This window comes from Urocitellus parryii, chromosome 2, assembly GCF_045843805.1.
Source record: "Urocitellus parryii isolate mUroPar1 chromosome 2, mUroPar1.hap1, whole genome shotgun sequence".
Classification (NCBI taxonomy): domain Eukaryota; kingdom Metazoa; phylum Chordata; class Mammalia; order Rodentia; family Sciuridae; genus Urocitellus; species Urocitellus parryii.
The window spans coordinates 172,244,022-172,260,430 of record NC_135532.1 but is presented as its reverse complement, the minus strand read 5'-3'; the positions used below and the strand labels follow the sequence as shown (position 1 = coordinate 172,260,430).

The 16,409-nt window shown below is 39.2% G+C and overlaps 1 protein-coding gene across 1 annotated transcript in view; it reads left to right on the top strand.

Moving 5' to 3' along the window:
• Heg1 (heart development protein with EGF like domains 1) overlaps window positions 1-16,409 on the top strand; it is a 74,895-nt gene that overhangs the window by 23,491 nt on the left and 34,995 nt on the right. Inside the window, exons 3-9 of the mRNA XM_026393920.2 lie at window positions 489-785; window positions 7,014-7,352; window positions 8,220-8,555; window positions 9,985-10,239; window positions 11,620-12,966; window positions 15,122-15,238; window positions 15,861-15,980. Coding sequence (XP_026249705.2) covers window positions 489-785; window positions 7,014-7,352; window positions 8,220-8,555; window positions 9,985-10,239; window positions 11,620-12,966; window positions 15,122-15,238; window positions 15,861-15,980 — 2,811 coding nt within the window. The remainder of the gene's footprint in view (window positions 1-488; window positions 786-7,013; window positions 7,353-8,219; window positions 8,556-9,984; window positions 10,240-11,619; window positions 12,967-15,121; window positions 15,239-15,860; window positions 15,981-16,409) is intronic.

Genomic DNA, 16,409 nt, shown 5'->3' with positions numbered 1-16,409 from the left:
ATGACCTAGTGACAAGAGGTCTGACTGTGGACATTCGGTTTTTAAAAGAAAAACGTATGAAGGGATTTTGTGTCCCATGCATGAATGGTGGCTACAGAGCTTAGAAACTACACATAAAATTGCCTGGTTTTGTTGGTCATCCAAATATTGGGAACTCTTGTTTATGTTGAATTCAAGCCAATTCTGGGACCAACTTTGTGGGATGTGGGTGATGAATAATGATGATCTGACACTGGTCTCATAGGTCCATATCATCTGTTACTTAGCTTCAATCTGTCCCTTTACTTGTAATTTTATCCAAAAATGTAAACTCTCTGTCTTGTTTTGTGGCCTCCCTTTCAGGAATTCATTTTCCATAGAGTGAAAAATTGTTCTTGATTTCTTCACATCTATATATTTTGTAGAACTCAGAGTTGAGCCCATTAAAAGATTATGAAGACATTTGAAAGTCTGCTGGTGGAATTTTAATTGTTGCCCTCTGCTTTCAGGCTTGGAACGGCTTCAGCTTCCATCCAGCAGTTCAGGGTCAGAAGGAAGAACAGCCCCTTCTCAAACAGAGAGTGGAACACCCCAGGTCTCCCTGGAGAAGGGGACGGGGATGCCAGAAGAAGCATCTGTACACACCCAAATGGCTGGCACTTCAGATTCAAGCTGGTCTTCCTTTGCGTTGGAGCCAGGAGAACCCACTATGCTGTCGAGGAAAAGAAATTCCTTAGGATCAGAGCTCTCCGTCCTGCATTCCTCCAAGACAACTGCTTACCCTCCTTCCTCAGACCATTCCTCAGGTGAGTTCCCAGCTCACCTCTCCAGTCATTCAAAATAGCCACAAGTAAATATGTATAACTAGCTAGCTAAATACCTAAACAGGAGCTAAGGGGGAAATAAGCAAAAACAAACAAGCAAGCAAAAACAAGAAAAATTTAAAAAACATTCCTTTAGGGCTGGGGATGTGGCTCAAGCGGTAGCTTGCTCGCCTGGCACACGTGCGGCCTGGGTTCGATCCTCAGCACCACATACAAAGATGTTTTGTCCGCCAATAATTAAAAAATAAATATTAAAATTCTCTCTCTCTCTCTCTCTCTCTCTTTAAAAAAAATTCCTTTAATGCTAAGTATTTGGGGTAGAAGTATAATCTACAGAGCTTATTTCAGTATGTTTAAAATATGTTTTCTTTAACTATACAAGAAAAAAATAATAGTTGGTCTGGTGGATGTGATGGGCCTTCTCTCCACCAACCCATGCTTCCTCCATCCCTCTCCCCTACACACACACACTCCCCCACCCCTCACACACACACACACACACACTCCCCCCCTCACATACGCACACACACACAAACAAACAAACAAAAAACAAAGGCTTAAGTGTTACTAGTGTATATTCTTACACAACAAGGTACATGCCAGGGTGCTTGTAAGAAATGGTGAGCACTATACCATCTGATTAGGAATTAGTTTTATTTCTTCAAGATTGCAAAAACATTTCTTTAGTTGTCAAAGAAAACATGGGTATATGTTTTTTCTAGGCTTCATTTTGGGGAAAAAAATGCATTGCAGGTATTTGCAGGGCATGATATTAGTCACTATAGCTGTGGAGTACTCCTCTCTGCCATTCCACTTCCTACTCATCAGTTGAGTCTCAGCTCAAGAATTCCATTTCCATGAGCCTTTCTACACCTTCTGGTCCTTTGTGCTATACACCTTGTCATACCAGGTCATCCAAAGCCTACCCACTCAGAGACTGTAGTCCTCTTGGGAACACATGCTACTTCTATTACTTCTCCTAGGGTCCCTGCAGACCAAGAACAAGGTACAATTGAAAAGAAATAGGTATTAATATGTGCCCAAATACCCTCACAGGGCACATGCTGCCATGAGAATGCTGGAAAATGCCCTTTCCTCTCTTCTCAGGTGTTAGTTGGGGTCGGTGTCTACTGCTTGTTTTCATACTCAGGCAATAGGGAGCAGAACGGAGAGAGTCAGGAACCTTCTTGGGAAATTGAGGTTAGGTTGCTTCGGAAAATGCTGTTTTAAAATTCTTGTGTCAGAGATTTTTAGAGTGCTTTGTAAGACTAGAAGTTTTGGGCTTATGTCATCAAAGCAAAAACTGAACCCAGAGGTCCTTTTTGTAATGCCTATTTAAAGCAGCCAGTTCCTCTTCCATATACTTTGTAGACAGTTTCCTGCTGACTGGGGTTTGGATATAATTTATGATTCATATTTTAGGAGTTTGCTTTTTAAGATTATTCATAAACATTGGTTGGATTGGATAAAAGCTATGATTCTTTGCAGATTCAAAGTTCTGTGGTTCAGTGATTTATAACCAACTTTACCAAACAGTGGAAAGGAAGCATTTCCTAGGAAGCTCCACTTTGATTTTAGACAGGGTCATTTAATATCTATAATTTAAATTTAACCCAGTATGTGGTTTATTTGAAAATCAGCCCATGTTTCTAACTTTACTGGATACAACTATCTACTCACCTATATTTTTCAACACTTAAAAAAAATATTGCCCTCAAATTCTTTGAGCAATTGTCCTTTTAGAACCTTAGCATTCTAATATTAGGAGATTTCTATCACATCTTTCATATTCGAGCCTTCTACTGAGAATTTCTCTTCCTTGGTGAATTAGGTATTCTGCTCTAGTCAGACCACCTTCTTAGATAATGGAGAGGGCTTTTGGGAAGAAGACACATGGAACAGAATCTGAAGTCCAAGGAGAAACAAAGTTCTGCTTTATTTTTTAAAAATTTTTTGTATTTTTAGTTGTAGATGGACACACACCTTTATTTATTTGTTTATTTGTTTGTTTGTTTAATGCGGTGCTGCGAATTGAACCCAGGGCCTCACACATGCAAGGCAAGTGCTCTACCACTGAGCCACAACCCCAGCCCAAGTTCTACTTTATTTTTAAAGCTGGGCTGGCGCCTGTCAATCCACCAAACAGAGCTCTATATACCTCTTACCTACCCTGAGGGGAAATATTGAGCTTTTATTCTCCCTTTACCTTCCCATGATGAAGTTGATGTAAGTACTTGGGAGAGCCATCAGGACCTGCCAAGGCAGACCTGGAATTGGCCTGGCCTAGCTGGGCTAGCTCTGTAGAACAACAGAAGTGAAGGGGTGCAATAGAGACTTGAGCCTTTTTTAGGATTTTTTTTTAAGTTATAGATGGACACAATATTTTTATTTTATTTGTTTATTTTTATACGGTGCCGAGGATCGAACCCAATGTGCAAGGCAAGCATTCCACCACTGAGTCACAACCCCAGCCCAAGGCTTGAGCCTTTTGGCACTTGTCCACTGCATCTTCTGGTAAATGTCCATTCCATCCTCTGGTAAATGTGACCCATAGAAAAGCCTGGCACTTAGACTAGTCAGATTAGTGACACTCTTCACAAGATGGACATGAAGATGGCGAGCTAGGAGCCTGGCACAGGGAGGATGGGGTTCCTCATTGAAAACATCAGACCAGATGATCTGAAAGATCCTTTCTAGTTTCACCATCTGAGAGTCCACACACACTCGGCCTTTGTCTCCTTTCACTCCTACTGATCCACCCAGAAACATGTGTAGCCTAGCCTTTTCCCAGGCTGGGATAGCCAGGATTTATCTGCTTCTGGAAATAAACTGTACATCACTAAAGCAGGCAGCAGAATCAGACTTTAAAAAAACAGATCAGAAACCATTTAAAATTATTTTTTGTGCTGCTTTATACTTTTCTGTATTTTCCATATCGATCATGTACTATTTGATCATTGGAGGAAAAGTATACAAAGCAACAAACAAAGGGGAAAATTTTCTTTGGAAGGCAGGAAGAAATATGTGTATGTTGAACTGTGTGAGAATGGCTACAATTGAGGACTAAATTTAGTCTGAGCTTCCTGGAAACCAGGGCACAAAAGGAAGCTGGGTGGGGCATGCGATTGTTGTCAGATAAAGTAAGCATACAATTTAATCCATAGGCATAAGTGTTTGGAGGGTTGTAATTCTAAGAGGAATATTTACAAGGAATGTTGAGAATCATAATGGAAAATGCCTTCAATTGCCGTTTTGTGGAAATTGTGCTAATGTTCTTTAAAAGGTGATATTTTATATAGATTCTCAATAGGAGTGGAAAGTATTATAATGGATCTCAACTTATGAAAGTATTTCTGTGGGTAGCTGAGCTGATGTGGTCCAGGTAAATTGCATTGTGGTGATTTCACTTTGTAAAGGGAGAAAGTATAAATAACTTAGATGATTTTAGATTTAGCCTATCCTTCTCAAATATCAGCTGCTTCATCTATACTATTGCCAAGTTCTGGATAGCATTTTGATGCATACTTGTGATTGTGCGGTGACTGGAGAGTGACCCATATACCTTTACCAGGCATTCTTTTCACCTTCTATTATAAAGACTAGGAACTTGGCTTGTGTCTGCTCCTGGTGGATGAATGGTCTTCCCATTTTAGTTGTTTTGTTTTTGTGGTAATGAGAATCAAACCCTGAATCTTGCAAATGTTAGGTAAGCATTCTACCACTGATCTACATCCACATCCCTGGTCTTCCCATTTTTTAAAAAAAATGTTTCTTTTTTTAATATGTTATTTTTAGATATATGTGACAGTAGAGTGTGTTTTGACATAGTTTACACACATGGAGCATAACTTATTCTAATTAGGATCCCATTCTTATGGTCGTACGTGATGTAGAGTTTCATTGGTCATGTATTCATGTATGAACATAGGAAAATTATGTCTGATTCATTGGTATTCCCATTTTTGAATGGGTGCTTTAGAGGCAGAAGCGAGCAAGGAAGGGAAATTATTAAAAAATTAATAATACTGGCCTGTTGACTAGAAGTGTGGTAAATTTTCTCTTAGATTATTTAGCTGGTGCTCATTTAGTAACATAATTAACAATTGTAGACTAATTTGACCCCATATTTCCTCTTCTTTATTAAGAGGCACTAACTCTACAATTTTCAGACAAATTTCATTGCTTTACTATGGGCATTAAATGTGACTAGTATATAAATACTTAGTACAATTCTTGACACATCATAACTCATCAATTAATGATAACTTTTTGTAAGAATGATATGATGAAGAAGCAATGTGCTACAGAGCCCATAGTCAGGGAGAACAGCCATTTTCCTTTTGTGACTCAGTATCTGTGACATTAGTGATTATATTTCTGTGGCCATTTATTTGATGAAACCACCAAAATTAATCACCTGTATTGATGGAAACATCAAATGGAAGAAATAAGGCAATTTACTAGGAATAAAAGTGTTTTGGAAGTAATTCCTTGGAGATAATTATTTTGGGCCAGTATTTATTATGCTTTTCATTTTTCATACTAAAGTGCTTTTTGTTTTCAAGTAGGGTTAGTTTGGGGTAGGCCATGCCTACACTTTTCTGTTTGGATCTTTCTATTCCTTTGTTTCAATTCCTAGTTTTATGGATAACCTGCATCTTCATTTTGACTTTATTAAAGCCAGTAACCAGAGCTGCATGCTGTGTTCTAGGTTTAGCTAGGTTTATGGTTTTGTATGAGGATAAGACCTTTTGCTTCCTATGTTCTTTCTCTATAATTATATTTAAAATTTTATTTGTGCTTTGGTCACAACTGCACACAAGTCTGATCTTTAAGAAACTGTTTATAATGACAACTTCCTTTCCCCCCTTTCTGGATCATAATTAATGGCTCAAAGCCTTTTGTTATACAGGCATAGAGTATGTTTATGTATAAAGTACTTTTTATTGTTTTTAGCTTAAAATGATTTAAAAGAAAAAAGGAGTCTGTTTTCTTCCCTGCCATGTTTCTTCCTGCTCATGGGCTTTCTTGAAATTAGGAATGAGTATTTTGTTGTTGTTATTGTTGTGGTGCTGGGAATAGAACTCAGGGCCTCATGCATACTAGGCAAGCACAATGCCACTGAGCTACATCCCTAGCCTTTTGGATTAGGCTATTAATATACCATTCTGGAGGTCAGTTCTCAAGATATCCTTTGAAAAATTCTCTGTGAGAGGGAGCCACTAGCAATCCAAGCAACCTATAATGTGGAGCAGACTGTACATTTTGACCAATGGCATGTAATTCAATTCTTGAGGTTCTTGACAATTATCCAGTGACCTCCATCCATGGATCAGAAAAACCATTCCTCATCTGCAGTTCTTGATCTCCTAGGGGACCTACTGGAGTAGCATGTTGGGTTAAGAGCTGGTCTCCAATGTTTAATGAGACTAAATAATTATAATAATGAAGGCCGTCTGATTTCGGGTGAAATTAAGTTAAATTCATGGGGTAATAATGAGTATCTCCTGATGTTGAGACCTTCTGTTACTTAATTAATACATTTTGGTTGATAGTTATTTCAAAACAAAATTTATGGTGGCTCTGGGTTGGGGAAGAATAAAGAGCCCTTGACAATGAAAAGGATGGGAATTACTGTCCTAGAGCAGTAGTGTCCTAGCTGTATTCTGCAGAACCTGAGGCCTCTTCAGTGGTGACCAAGGGGCTAGGCTTGGCACCATGTGACTTTTATTCATTTTTTAATTGGATTTTAATTTATAATAATACTTGAATAAAAAGATACGTAGTTAAAATAAAATAAAACAAGATGGAAGCCTTAACACAATAGCCTGTCCTGTTTAAGCAATATTATGAAATTCAGTAGTACTAATTTTATCTTCTTCTATAAAAACCAAAAAAGCAAATAATGTATCTGTTATGATTCTCTTATCTTCCTTTTAGCTTGCACAGAAAGCTTTGCATTGTGCTGCATGAGGAACATCACTGCTTCTCCACTAAGCTACATGAGAATCAGAACTAGTGAGGAGGGGGTGAAGGTGTATGTTTTAGTTGTACATGTGTGTAAACATACACAATTGTCTGTATCTACATCAGGTCCAATAGTGTTTAGATTTATATTAAAAAATATAATAAACATTATTTTTGACTTAGATAGTGCCAGATTTTCTTGAGTCCTTGAGTAGTTTTGAAACATATTTTCTTCTGTTTTAGCTTCTGGGAATATAAAGGAACTGAACAACTCTATTGCTCTCCAAAGTCCACTGGTCAACCAGACAAAGAGTACACATGTTGCCACCACATTCACTGACAGTGTCTCAAGGATTCTTAGGTCTTTGACTGTCAGTCTGGAACCTATAAACAAGACAGAGAGTTTCCCTAAGGACTCCAAAATTGCCACAACTTCAGTTTCAGTCCCTTCCTCACCCTCTACAGTAGAATCAAGAAGTAACAGTAGAGTAACCAAGAATCCAGGAGATGGAGAATTCATTGAGCCATCTACAGAAAATGAATTTGGTGTTACATCTTTACATTGGCAAAATGATTCCACAAGTAAGTATTCTATCTTTACTTGATCTGTAAAGATATTTCTAAATAGCAGATCTCTTTAAGAACATTTGTAGCCTCTGAAAAATTATGTACTCTTTGATGACACCAGCTCCTTCATTAGTATATCACATTATTGCATTTTGATTTTCATTCTTATGAAAACATTGTGAAGTTAGTTGGACAGGTGCCACCCCTCCTGCTTTTTTTATAGGTGAAGAGCAGCTTTAAGTAATGCATGCATTGGCTCACTCAGCAGAGTTGAGACCGGAGCCTTAGGGCTGTCACTTGATTCTATCTTGTTTTTAACCCTACAGCATTGTCTTCAAAGTGAGAGCTGACCTAATCCTTACAACTAGCTTCAGTGCTTTTATGATCAGATCTTTACAAATAAATGTGCAGAATAAATATAGTTCTCAAGTTCTTGGTTTGGTTTACTCCCTATAGTTGATTTTTTAAAAACTACTTAAGGATTAGGATAATCTTTATTAATATTACAACTGTTTTAGAAAAGTGATGTATGTGCTATATTTATGCACATCATATTTGTTGGATATAATGCCGTACTCATTTCCTCAAACTACTTTTCAAGGGACAGAGAATAAAATACTCAAGTATAAATTACTTTGCTATTTGCACATGCTGTTTAAAAGTCCCCTGTTCAAAAAACTTTTGTTTTTTGGTATTGCTATCTTGTCGACACCAAGAGTTTGAAAATAATGATTTAGAATATGATAATGTTTGTCACATTCAATAAATATTAAACAAGATTTCTGTGGAAAAAGATATCTTAAAGAAGACTCACTTCTTAGTTGTTGGAGGATCTTTTTCATACCCATATAATGGCATTTTTGTTTATATACTATCTCACAGCCTTTAGAGGACATCAGCTTGCCAGCAGCTCTCAAGTGAAAAATGGAAGTTTCAGGCTTCAGACTGAGACTGTGTCTAGGTCAGTTCCCTCCATTAGATACGAAGAGAGCACAGCACACTGGTCCTTGACCAACAGCAAGACATTCGAAGATGTGACAGGAAGCTCTGCTTCACATCCTGAAGTTTTGAACTCTTCAGTTTTGACCCAAGCTTCAGATTCTGCTCAACAGTCCAGAAGAGGTACCACAGTGTCAGATGAGAGAAGTTATTCAGAGTCTTCGTTTATATCTTCCTCAGAAATCCTAGATTCTTCAACGCTACATGGAGAAAATTCAAGTAAGTTTTCATTTCACAGGATGGTACCACATGGAAGGTGAGAGACTTAACAATGCTTATGACTGACTGTGGCATATTAAGTCATCTATTAAGGAAATAGCTCCTGAGGCCCCTCTAGTATCATTACTCTCAGGCCATTCTTATAGCTGATTGACAGATGTACATGTATATCTTATCATATTCCATACTATTCACATACAACTCAAGGTCTCTCTGTCTATGTACTCCTTTTCTTTGTTGCCCACCCTGTATCCCCATACCTGCCTCAATCATAGAGCTTCTGAAAGGTGAAAATATCACCTTCTCATGAATTGTTGTTCACTCCAGGTCCTTCATAGCATTCATTGAAAAATACTCTCTCCCCTCCTCTTTTTTAAAGTAGATTTGAGATATAATTCACATTCCATACAGTGTGCCTATTTAAAGTGTACAATTGATTTTTAGTATATTTACAAAAACTGTACAATCACCACTACTATCTAATTCCAGAACATTTATATCACCTCCTCCCCCCAAAAAAACTCCATACTTATCAGCAGTCACTTCCCATTTTACCCTCCTTCCAGTTCCTGGCAACCACTTAATTTTCTTTCTGTCTCTGTGGATTTGCCTGTTTTAGACATTTCCTGTAAATGGAATCTTATAATATATAATCTTTGTTTTTCACTTAATGTAATGCAATGTTTTCAAGATTCATCCATATCCCAGCATATATTCATTTCTTTTTATGACAATATTCTATACTATAGGGATACACTGTATTTTATCTTTTCATCAATTGGTATATGGTTCCCACCTTTTAGCTTTTTTTTTTTTAATTTTTTTTTTTTTTAGTTGTAGATGGACAGCATGCCTTTGTTTACTTTTATGTGGTGCCTTACACATGCTAGGCAAGTGCTCTGCCACTGAGCTACAGCTACAGCCCCTACCTTTTAGCTTTTATGAATAATGCTGCTGTCAACATTCCAAGTACAAGCTTTATGTGGACATGTGCCCTTTTGGAACTGCCACATTTTTAAAGCAACGCCATTTTTAAGCTTCTGAGGGATTGCCAAGCTATTTTCCAAAGTAGTACACCATTTTATATTCCTCTCAGCAATGTACAAGAGTCCCAGTGTCTCCATATCTTCACCAACACTTGTTATTATCCATCTTTTTTGATTATATCCATGTTATCAGTTTGAAGGGTATTTCATTAGTTTTCTTCTGCATTTCCCAGCCGACTGATGATGTCAAATATCTTTTCACATGCTTGTTGGCCATTTGTTTTATCTTCCTTGAAAATGTCTATTCAGATATTTTGAGCATTTTGAAACTGGCTTGTCTTACTCTAGAGTGTAAGAAGTCTTTGCATATTCTGGATACTAGTCCCTTATCAGATGTATGATTGACAGGTATTGTCTCCTGTGTGTTACCTTTTTACTTTCAGCCCGGGAACACAGCGTGGCGCGGGCCTACAGTTCCGCTGCAGAGGGGAGCACTTCCGGGGCTCACTCCCGCAGCGGGCACACCTGGGCTGCTCTCACCGGAAGTGGGGAGCGCACTCTGCGGTCACTCAGCTTCGCCCCTGCCGGCGCCACCTCTGCGGAAATGGGGAGTTCTGCGGGCGCCACTCAACGCGGGAACGTGACAGAGCGGGCGGGCTTGCTCTCAAGGTCGCCCGCCTCTGAGCCTACACTTGGAGGTGGTGTGTCTTCCCCAACAAGGATTCTCTCCACAGCCCCTCAGCCCACCTGGCACTTTACTCAGTTCTAGGATGATTAAGTTGGCTGGCAACCCAGAGAATATCCTACTAGAAGCTCTTTATGTAAATAGGACTTTTGGGGTTCTCTCATCTCAGGAAGGCACCCCTCATCCCCTCACATACTTGATGAGGCATATGGGGTGACGTCTGCTGGGAGGCTTAAAATAAAAGACCAGACCAGTCACTTTGTGGCTAAGATCAGTCTCCTGGGAAAGAAATATCTCATTATACAGAATGGAAAGTTGGGAGGGTTTTTCTTTTTCCGTTTAAGCATAACAATGATTCTATTTGGGATCTTGAGAGCTTTTTTTTTTTTATTATTGTTGGTTGTTCAAAACATTACACAGTTCTTAATATATCATATTTCACAGTTTGATTCAAGTGGGTTATGAACTCCCATTTTTACCCCATATACAGATTGCTGTATCACATCAGTTTCCCTTCCATTGATTTACATATTGCCATTCTAGTGTCTGATGTATTCTGCTGTCTATCCTATTCTCTACTATCCCCCCTCCCCTCCCCTCCCCTCCCCTCTTCTCTCTCTACCCCCTCTACTGTAAATCATTTCTTCCACTTGTATTATTCTTCTCTTACCCCTCCTTTCCTCTTATATGTAATTTTGTATAACCCTGAGGATCAACTTCCATTTTCATGCAATTTCCCTTCTCTCTCCCTTCCCCTCCCACCTCTCATCCCTGTTTAATGTTAATCTTCTTCTCTAGCTCTTCCTCCCTACCCTGTCCTTAGTTACTCCCCTTATATCAATGAAGTCATTTGGCATTTGTTTTTTAAGGATTGGCTAGCTTCACTTAGCATAATCTGCTCTAATGCCATCCATTTCCCTCCAAATTCTATGATTTTGTCGTTTTTTAATGCAGAGTAATACTCCATTGTGTATAAATGCCACATTTTTTAATCCATTCATCTATTGAAGGGCATCTAGGTTGGTTCCACAATCTTGCTATCGTGAATTGTGCTGCTATGGAGAGCTTTTCACATACAAATTTGCTTTTATCAAAGAAAAGGCATGTGGAAGGAATTTGGAACTATTCCCTATTTTTAGGCCCCTGCCATTTCTCTTGTATTCCATGTTCATTGCTGCCACCATGGCCTTCACAGGAGGTAAATCTACCCGGCAGACAGTGACTGTTACAGCCTTCTCATGTTGCCATTCAGTGTGTTCACCACTGAAAACCTCTCCAAGGAAAGTATTTTACTCACTTGAGTTCAAGGATACTGAAAAATCTGGATTTTGGTGCATGTTTCAGAGATTGCTTGTTTGTTAACTTGACCTAACTTTGGCTTTTCCCTTTGCAGTTACTGGACTTAGCTATGGTCAAGTGAGTGGCACAGATACTGAACAAAAGACTTCTAGTGACCACACAGACCACACCTATGTTTCATCTACTTTCACCAAAGGAGAACGGGCATTATTGTCCATTACAGATAATGGTTCATCCTCGGATATCAGTGAAAGCTCAACCTCTTATATTAAGATCTCAGACTCTCCATATTCAGACTATTCTTCCTCTTCTCATCAATCTGAAAGAAGAAACATCTCATCCTATGATGGGGAATATGTCCAGCCGTCCACTGAGTCACTGGCTCTGCATACATCCAGCCTTCCATCCTACACTTCTACCATTAATATACCAAAAACTTCAGTTTTTGTGGATGCCAGGACTGGGTCTGTTGGTGACTCATCTTCTGCTTTGGGCCCCCATTTGCCTCTGCCCTCAGTGTCACAATCCCACCAGTTATTCTCATCAAGTTTACCATCAACCAAGGCCTCTGCTTATCAGCTGAAGTCTACCTCTGAGACATCTACACCTTTGTCTTCCTCACCATCACCTTTACCAGTGTCCTTAACAGCTTCTTCTCCTGCCCCACTTTCTGTCTCACAAACAGACTTACTACATTCATCTACCCCAGTCCTGCCCAGGGCAAGAGAGATGCCTAAGACTTCAGTTCAGACATCAACAATGGCATCATCCATGATAATTCTCCATAGTAGTAACACAGCAGATCCCAAGAATCAGACCATCCCACAACAAAAGAAAATCATTACAGAAGCAAAGTCACCAAGCCTGGTGTCTCTGCCCACAGTATACACCAAAGTTGTAACAGTGAGTGCTCCTTCAGGGGACCCTTTGCCCCCAGCCTTAACTGAGTCCTTCACTAAGCCAGCCCTTCCAGCCATGAGCACCAGCTTAACCCAAATGTCTCCAACTTTGACAGCTACCACTCTGAAGACCTCTCACTCTTCTGTGACCAATCCCAGCACCTTGTCAAGTACAGAAGTTCTGATTACTGACCCCATATCTGGACACACTACAGCTGGAAAACAGCTCTTCCCAACCAATCCTGAAATTCTGGTGCCACAAATCTCAACAGAAGGTGCCATTACCACAGAAAAGAACCATGTGCATATTGATGTTACCACCCACTTAATCTCTCTGACCAGTGTACCAACATCAACAAAAGAATTGACCACAAGGCTTGGTATCACAGAAGAGTACAGCTCACCTTCACATTTCCTCAGAACTTTTCCTCCTTCCCAAACCACAGATGTTTCTACAGCTGAAGTGTTAACTCCTAAACCTACCACCTTTGCTACTCAGAGTAGCACACAGTCCTCAATGGCATTGTCACCTCCAACATCAGGTACAATGCATCTTTCAAACACACATCAACTGCTAGACCCTGTGCAACACTGTAAACTGCATGAGGCTCAGGATTTAAGTGAATGTGTAGAAATGGCTAGTATTTGAAATAATCTCAGTTTTGTGACCAATACTTCCTGTTGAAAACAAAGCATAAAATAAGGTCATGGTGGACTCTCATTTTCTTATTTCCCCAAGTTAGGTGATACTTCCTGAAGAGAAGAGGACATATTGGTTGTGTGTGACATCAGTATAGTGCAGTTGAAGCTTTTAATGCCCTGTAATTAATTGCAATAGTTTTTCAAGCATGCCCTTAACTTCTTGGATTAGAACCAGGCAAGGTGTAGATTTGGATGGTAGAGAAACTGAAGAAGCTTTAGGTAGCCTGTGTGAAACAGGGAGTCAGTCAGGTGCAAGCACCCAGATCAGAGCCCAAAGTTTCTGAGTCAGTCATCTGGCTCTCCAATCACCAGGAGGCATCTAAGGGTCAGAGGGCTTTTCTTGGTCCAGAAAAACTCATGCTACTTTGTCTTTCTAAGATTATTTTGCTAGTTGATAAACAGCAGTAGAGGGACATATAAATAAAAAAGATGATGAACTTTTTCCCCACAGTGACTGCATCATCAGGGATTTTTTACATTGTATGTATGGTTATCTTTAAGTCATGTTGAAGTTGATGGTACAGAAAAAAATAAAGTCATCCAAATGATTATTTGTCACTTAAGGGAAAGTAGAAGGAAATAGGATGATACATATTGCTGGATATCATGTTCAGAATTGTAGTTTTGGTATGTGTAGATCCACAAAGAGAAAACTGCTGTGGAGGAAGGCACAAGATGGAGACTAATTCTTTAAGGAAAAAGGAAAGAAAGGAAATGCTTTGTATTAACTGGAGCATGGAATGAATGATATAGTGATATAGGTGGTCAGCCTATATCAGACAGGGGTGTCTCCTGCTATCAGTCACAATCAACCCTAGGGTGGAGGTCGTAAACTACCCTCACTACCAATCTTATGGTGTTCCCTGTGTAATTTGGGTATCTCCGGAAGATGAGAGATGGCTTTTTTGGCCTTGCTTTAGGACACATTGTCTTTATTTCCAAAGGCCAGATGTGTATTTCAATACTAAATGTACCATAATTCACAAGGCTCCTTAAAGTAAATTATGGCCATTGTAATTACTGTAGACAGGTCTTAGGGACATTCTCACTGGCTGTTAAGAATTTTTTTCTGTATCATTGTGTTCATGGGTATTGGTTATACAGGTACACTACTTGAATAGATGATTTTACACTGAAGAGAAGATTAAGAATATCATCTTTAGGTTTAGTCTGTTCATTTTCTTTTGGCGAACTCTTGACTTCTGTCCTCTTTTTTGCATTCTCCCACTAATTTCCTCCTTGCAGATGACACAGTTACGTTGTAGGTTTCAACTTTTCTAGGTTTATGTCAAAACCTTTATGAAGCAGATGTTACATAACTGGATTGTGACATTTCCAGTTACATAGACCAAAACAGAGTTATGGTCATTGCCTTTGGGGGATATAAGTCTATGTGTCATAAGGGCCTCCATGAATTCAGCTGAGGCCCATTTTTTGCTTTATTTAAAGAGAGAGGTCATTGTAATGCTCAACTCTGATCATTTTCTGAATGATGTACAATATGTGGAGTTCCAGTTATATTTGGAGATTTTGGGATAAAGGTTGCTATGTCCAGGAGAAAAGGCAAGGCACCCATACACACAGAGTAAATCTTGCATCAGGGAGGATGAATTGATCAGAGATTCTTTCCCCCCTCTTAATGTGTGTTTTAAATTGGCATTGATTCAAGTAGAATTTTCTAAGTATCACAAAAGTAATACAATCATCAGTCCTGAACTGAGTGACTGAATAAGCAACATTTGATTTGAATCAGTTCTTGAATTCAGGAATCCAATTGTCTTATGTATGGACACAAACTATTACCAGTACCCAGTCCTACTGCCAATCTTCTACATCTCTTGGGACCTCATTCTATTTTTGTAGTATGTCTTTTCAGGGCAAGTAAATAGAAATAAGCAAGGATCAAATATTAGCTGAGAGAATTAAATATTTACCTAGGGTTGTCTTTGCATTGCCATTGTGATTAACTGTGTTATTCTTGGATGGGTTTTTAAGTCAACAGCTGTGCCGTGAACCCTTGTCTTCATGATGGCAAATGCATTGTGGACCTCACCAGCAATGGCTATCGATGTGTGTGTTCATCTTCCTGGCAAGGGGATAACTGCAGTGTGGGTAAGAGAAAAAATAATATCCAGTATCTGCAGTATCACATTTGGTTATTCAATAAATGCCTTTTTCGTCCAAAATGTAGAAGAATAAGATCTTTTAATTAATACCCTGCTTACTTGAGAGTTAGCATGTTTGTGTGTTATCTGCAGAGTAACATGAAATACCATAGTGTAGTGCTGACAAACTTCCTGATTTGGTTCTCCCCACGTTCCTGCCACACTAGACCACCTATTGCTCCCTAAAGACACCTGCATTTTCCTGCCTCTGGCATTCACAGTACTGCTGCCTCAATATAAAATTATCCTACTCAAATTTGTTTATTAAAAATTCTTCCAGTCTTAATCTGGATGTTATTTGAAATAGTCTTAATTCTTTCCTCCATCAAAATTTGTTACTTTCTCTGTACTTCAGATCATATCTTGTATTTTAATTAGTTGTTTATTGACTGCCTCTGCCTTCAATAGGTGGTCAGCCCCTTGAGAACAGGGATGTTTCCTACTCATCTTTGGGGCCCCATTGTATCTCATAAGTGCAGTGGTCCTTAGTAAGTATTTACAGTACTGGGGTATGATTTTGCTGTCTGTCACAGACTCAATATGGTCTTTCCCCCCCCCCTCCTTTGCAGATGTGAATGAATGCCTGTCAAATCCCTGCCCACCTCTGGCCACATGTAATAATACTCAGGGATCTTTTACCTGCAAATGCCCAGTTGGGTACCAGTTGGAAAAAGGAATATGTAATTTGGGTAAGAGATTTTATCTTAGAATTTATTCTGTCTCACGATATATTTTATAAAACATCATTTACTATTTTTCTTTCTAATCAAAATTAATATTTCTCCATGATAAAAACTTAAGGAATGTAAAATGAAATGGAAGCATTGCCTATTGTTATTTGCTTTACCATTCTACCCTGCAGTTAGGGGAAAAAAATTAAAAAATATTCTGATTGGGCTGGGGATGTGGCTCAAGCTGTAGCGTGCTCGCCTGGCATGCATGTGGCCCAGGTTGGATCCTCAGCACCACATACAAACAAAGATGTTGTGTCTGCTGAAAACTAAAAAATAAATATTTAAAAATTTCTCTCTCTCTCCCCCTCCCCCTCCCCCTCTCTCCCTCCCTCCCTCCCTCCTTCCCTCCCTCTCCCTCTCTCCCTCTCTCCCTCTCTCTCTCTT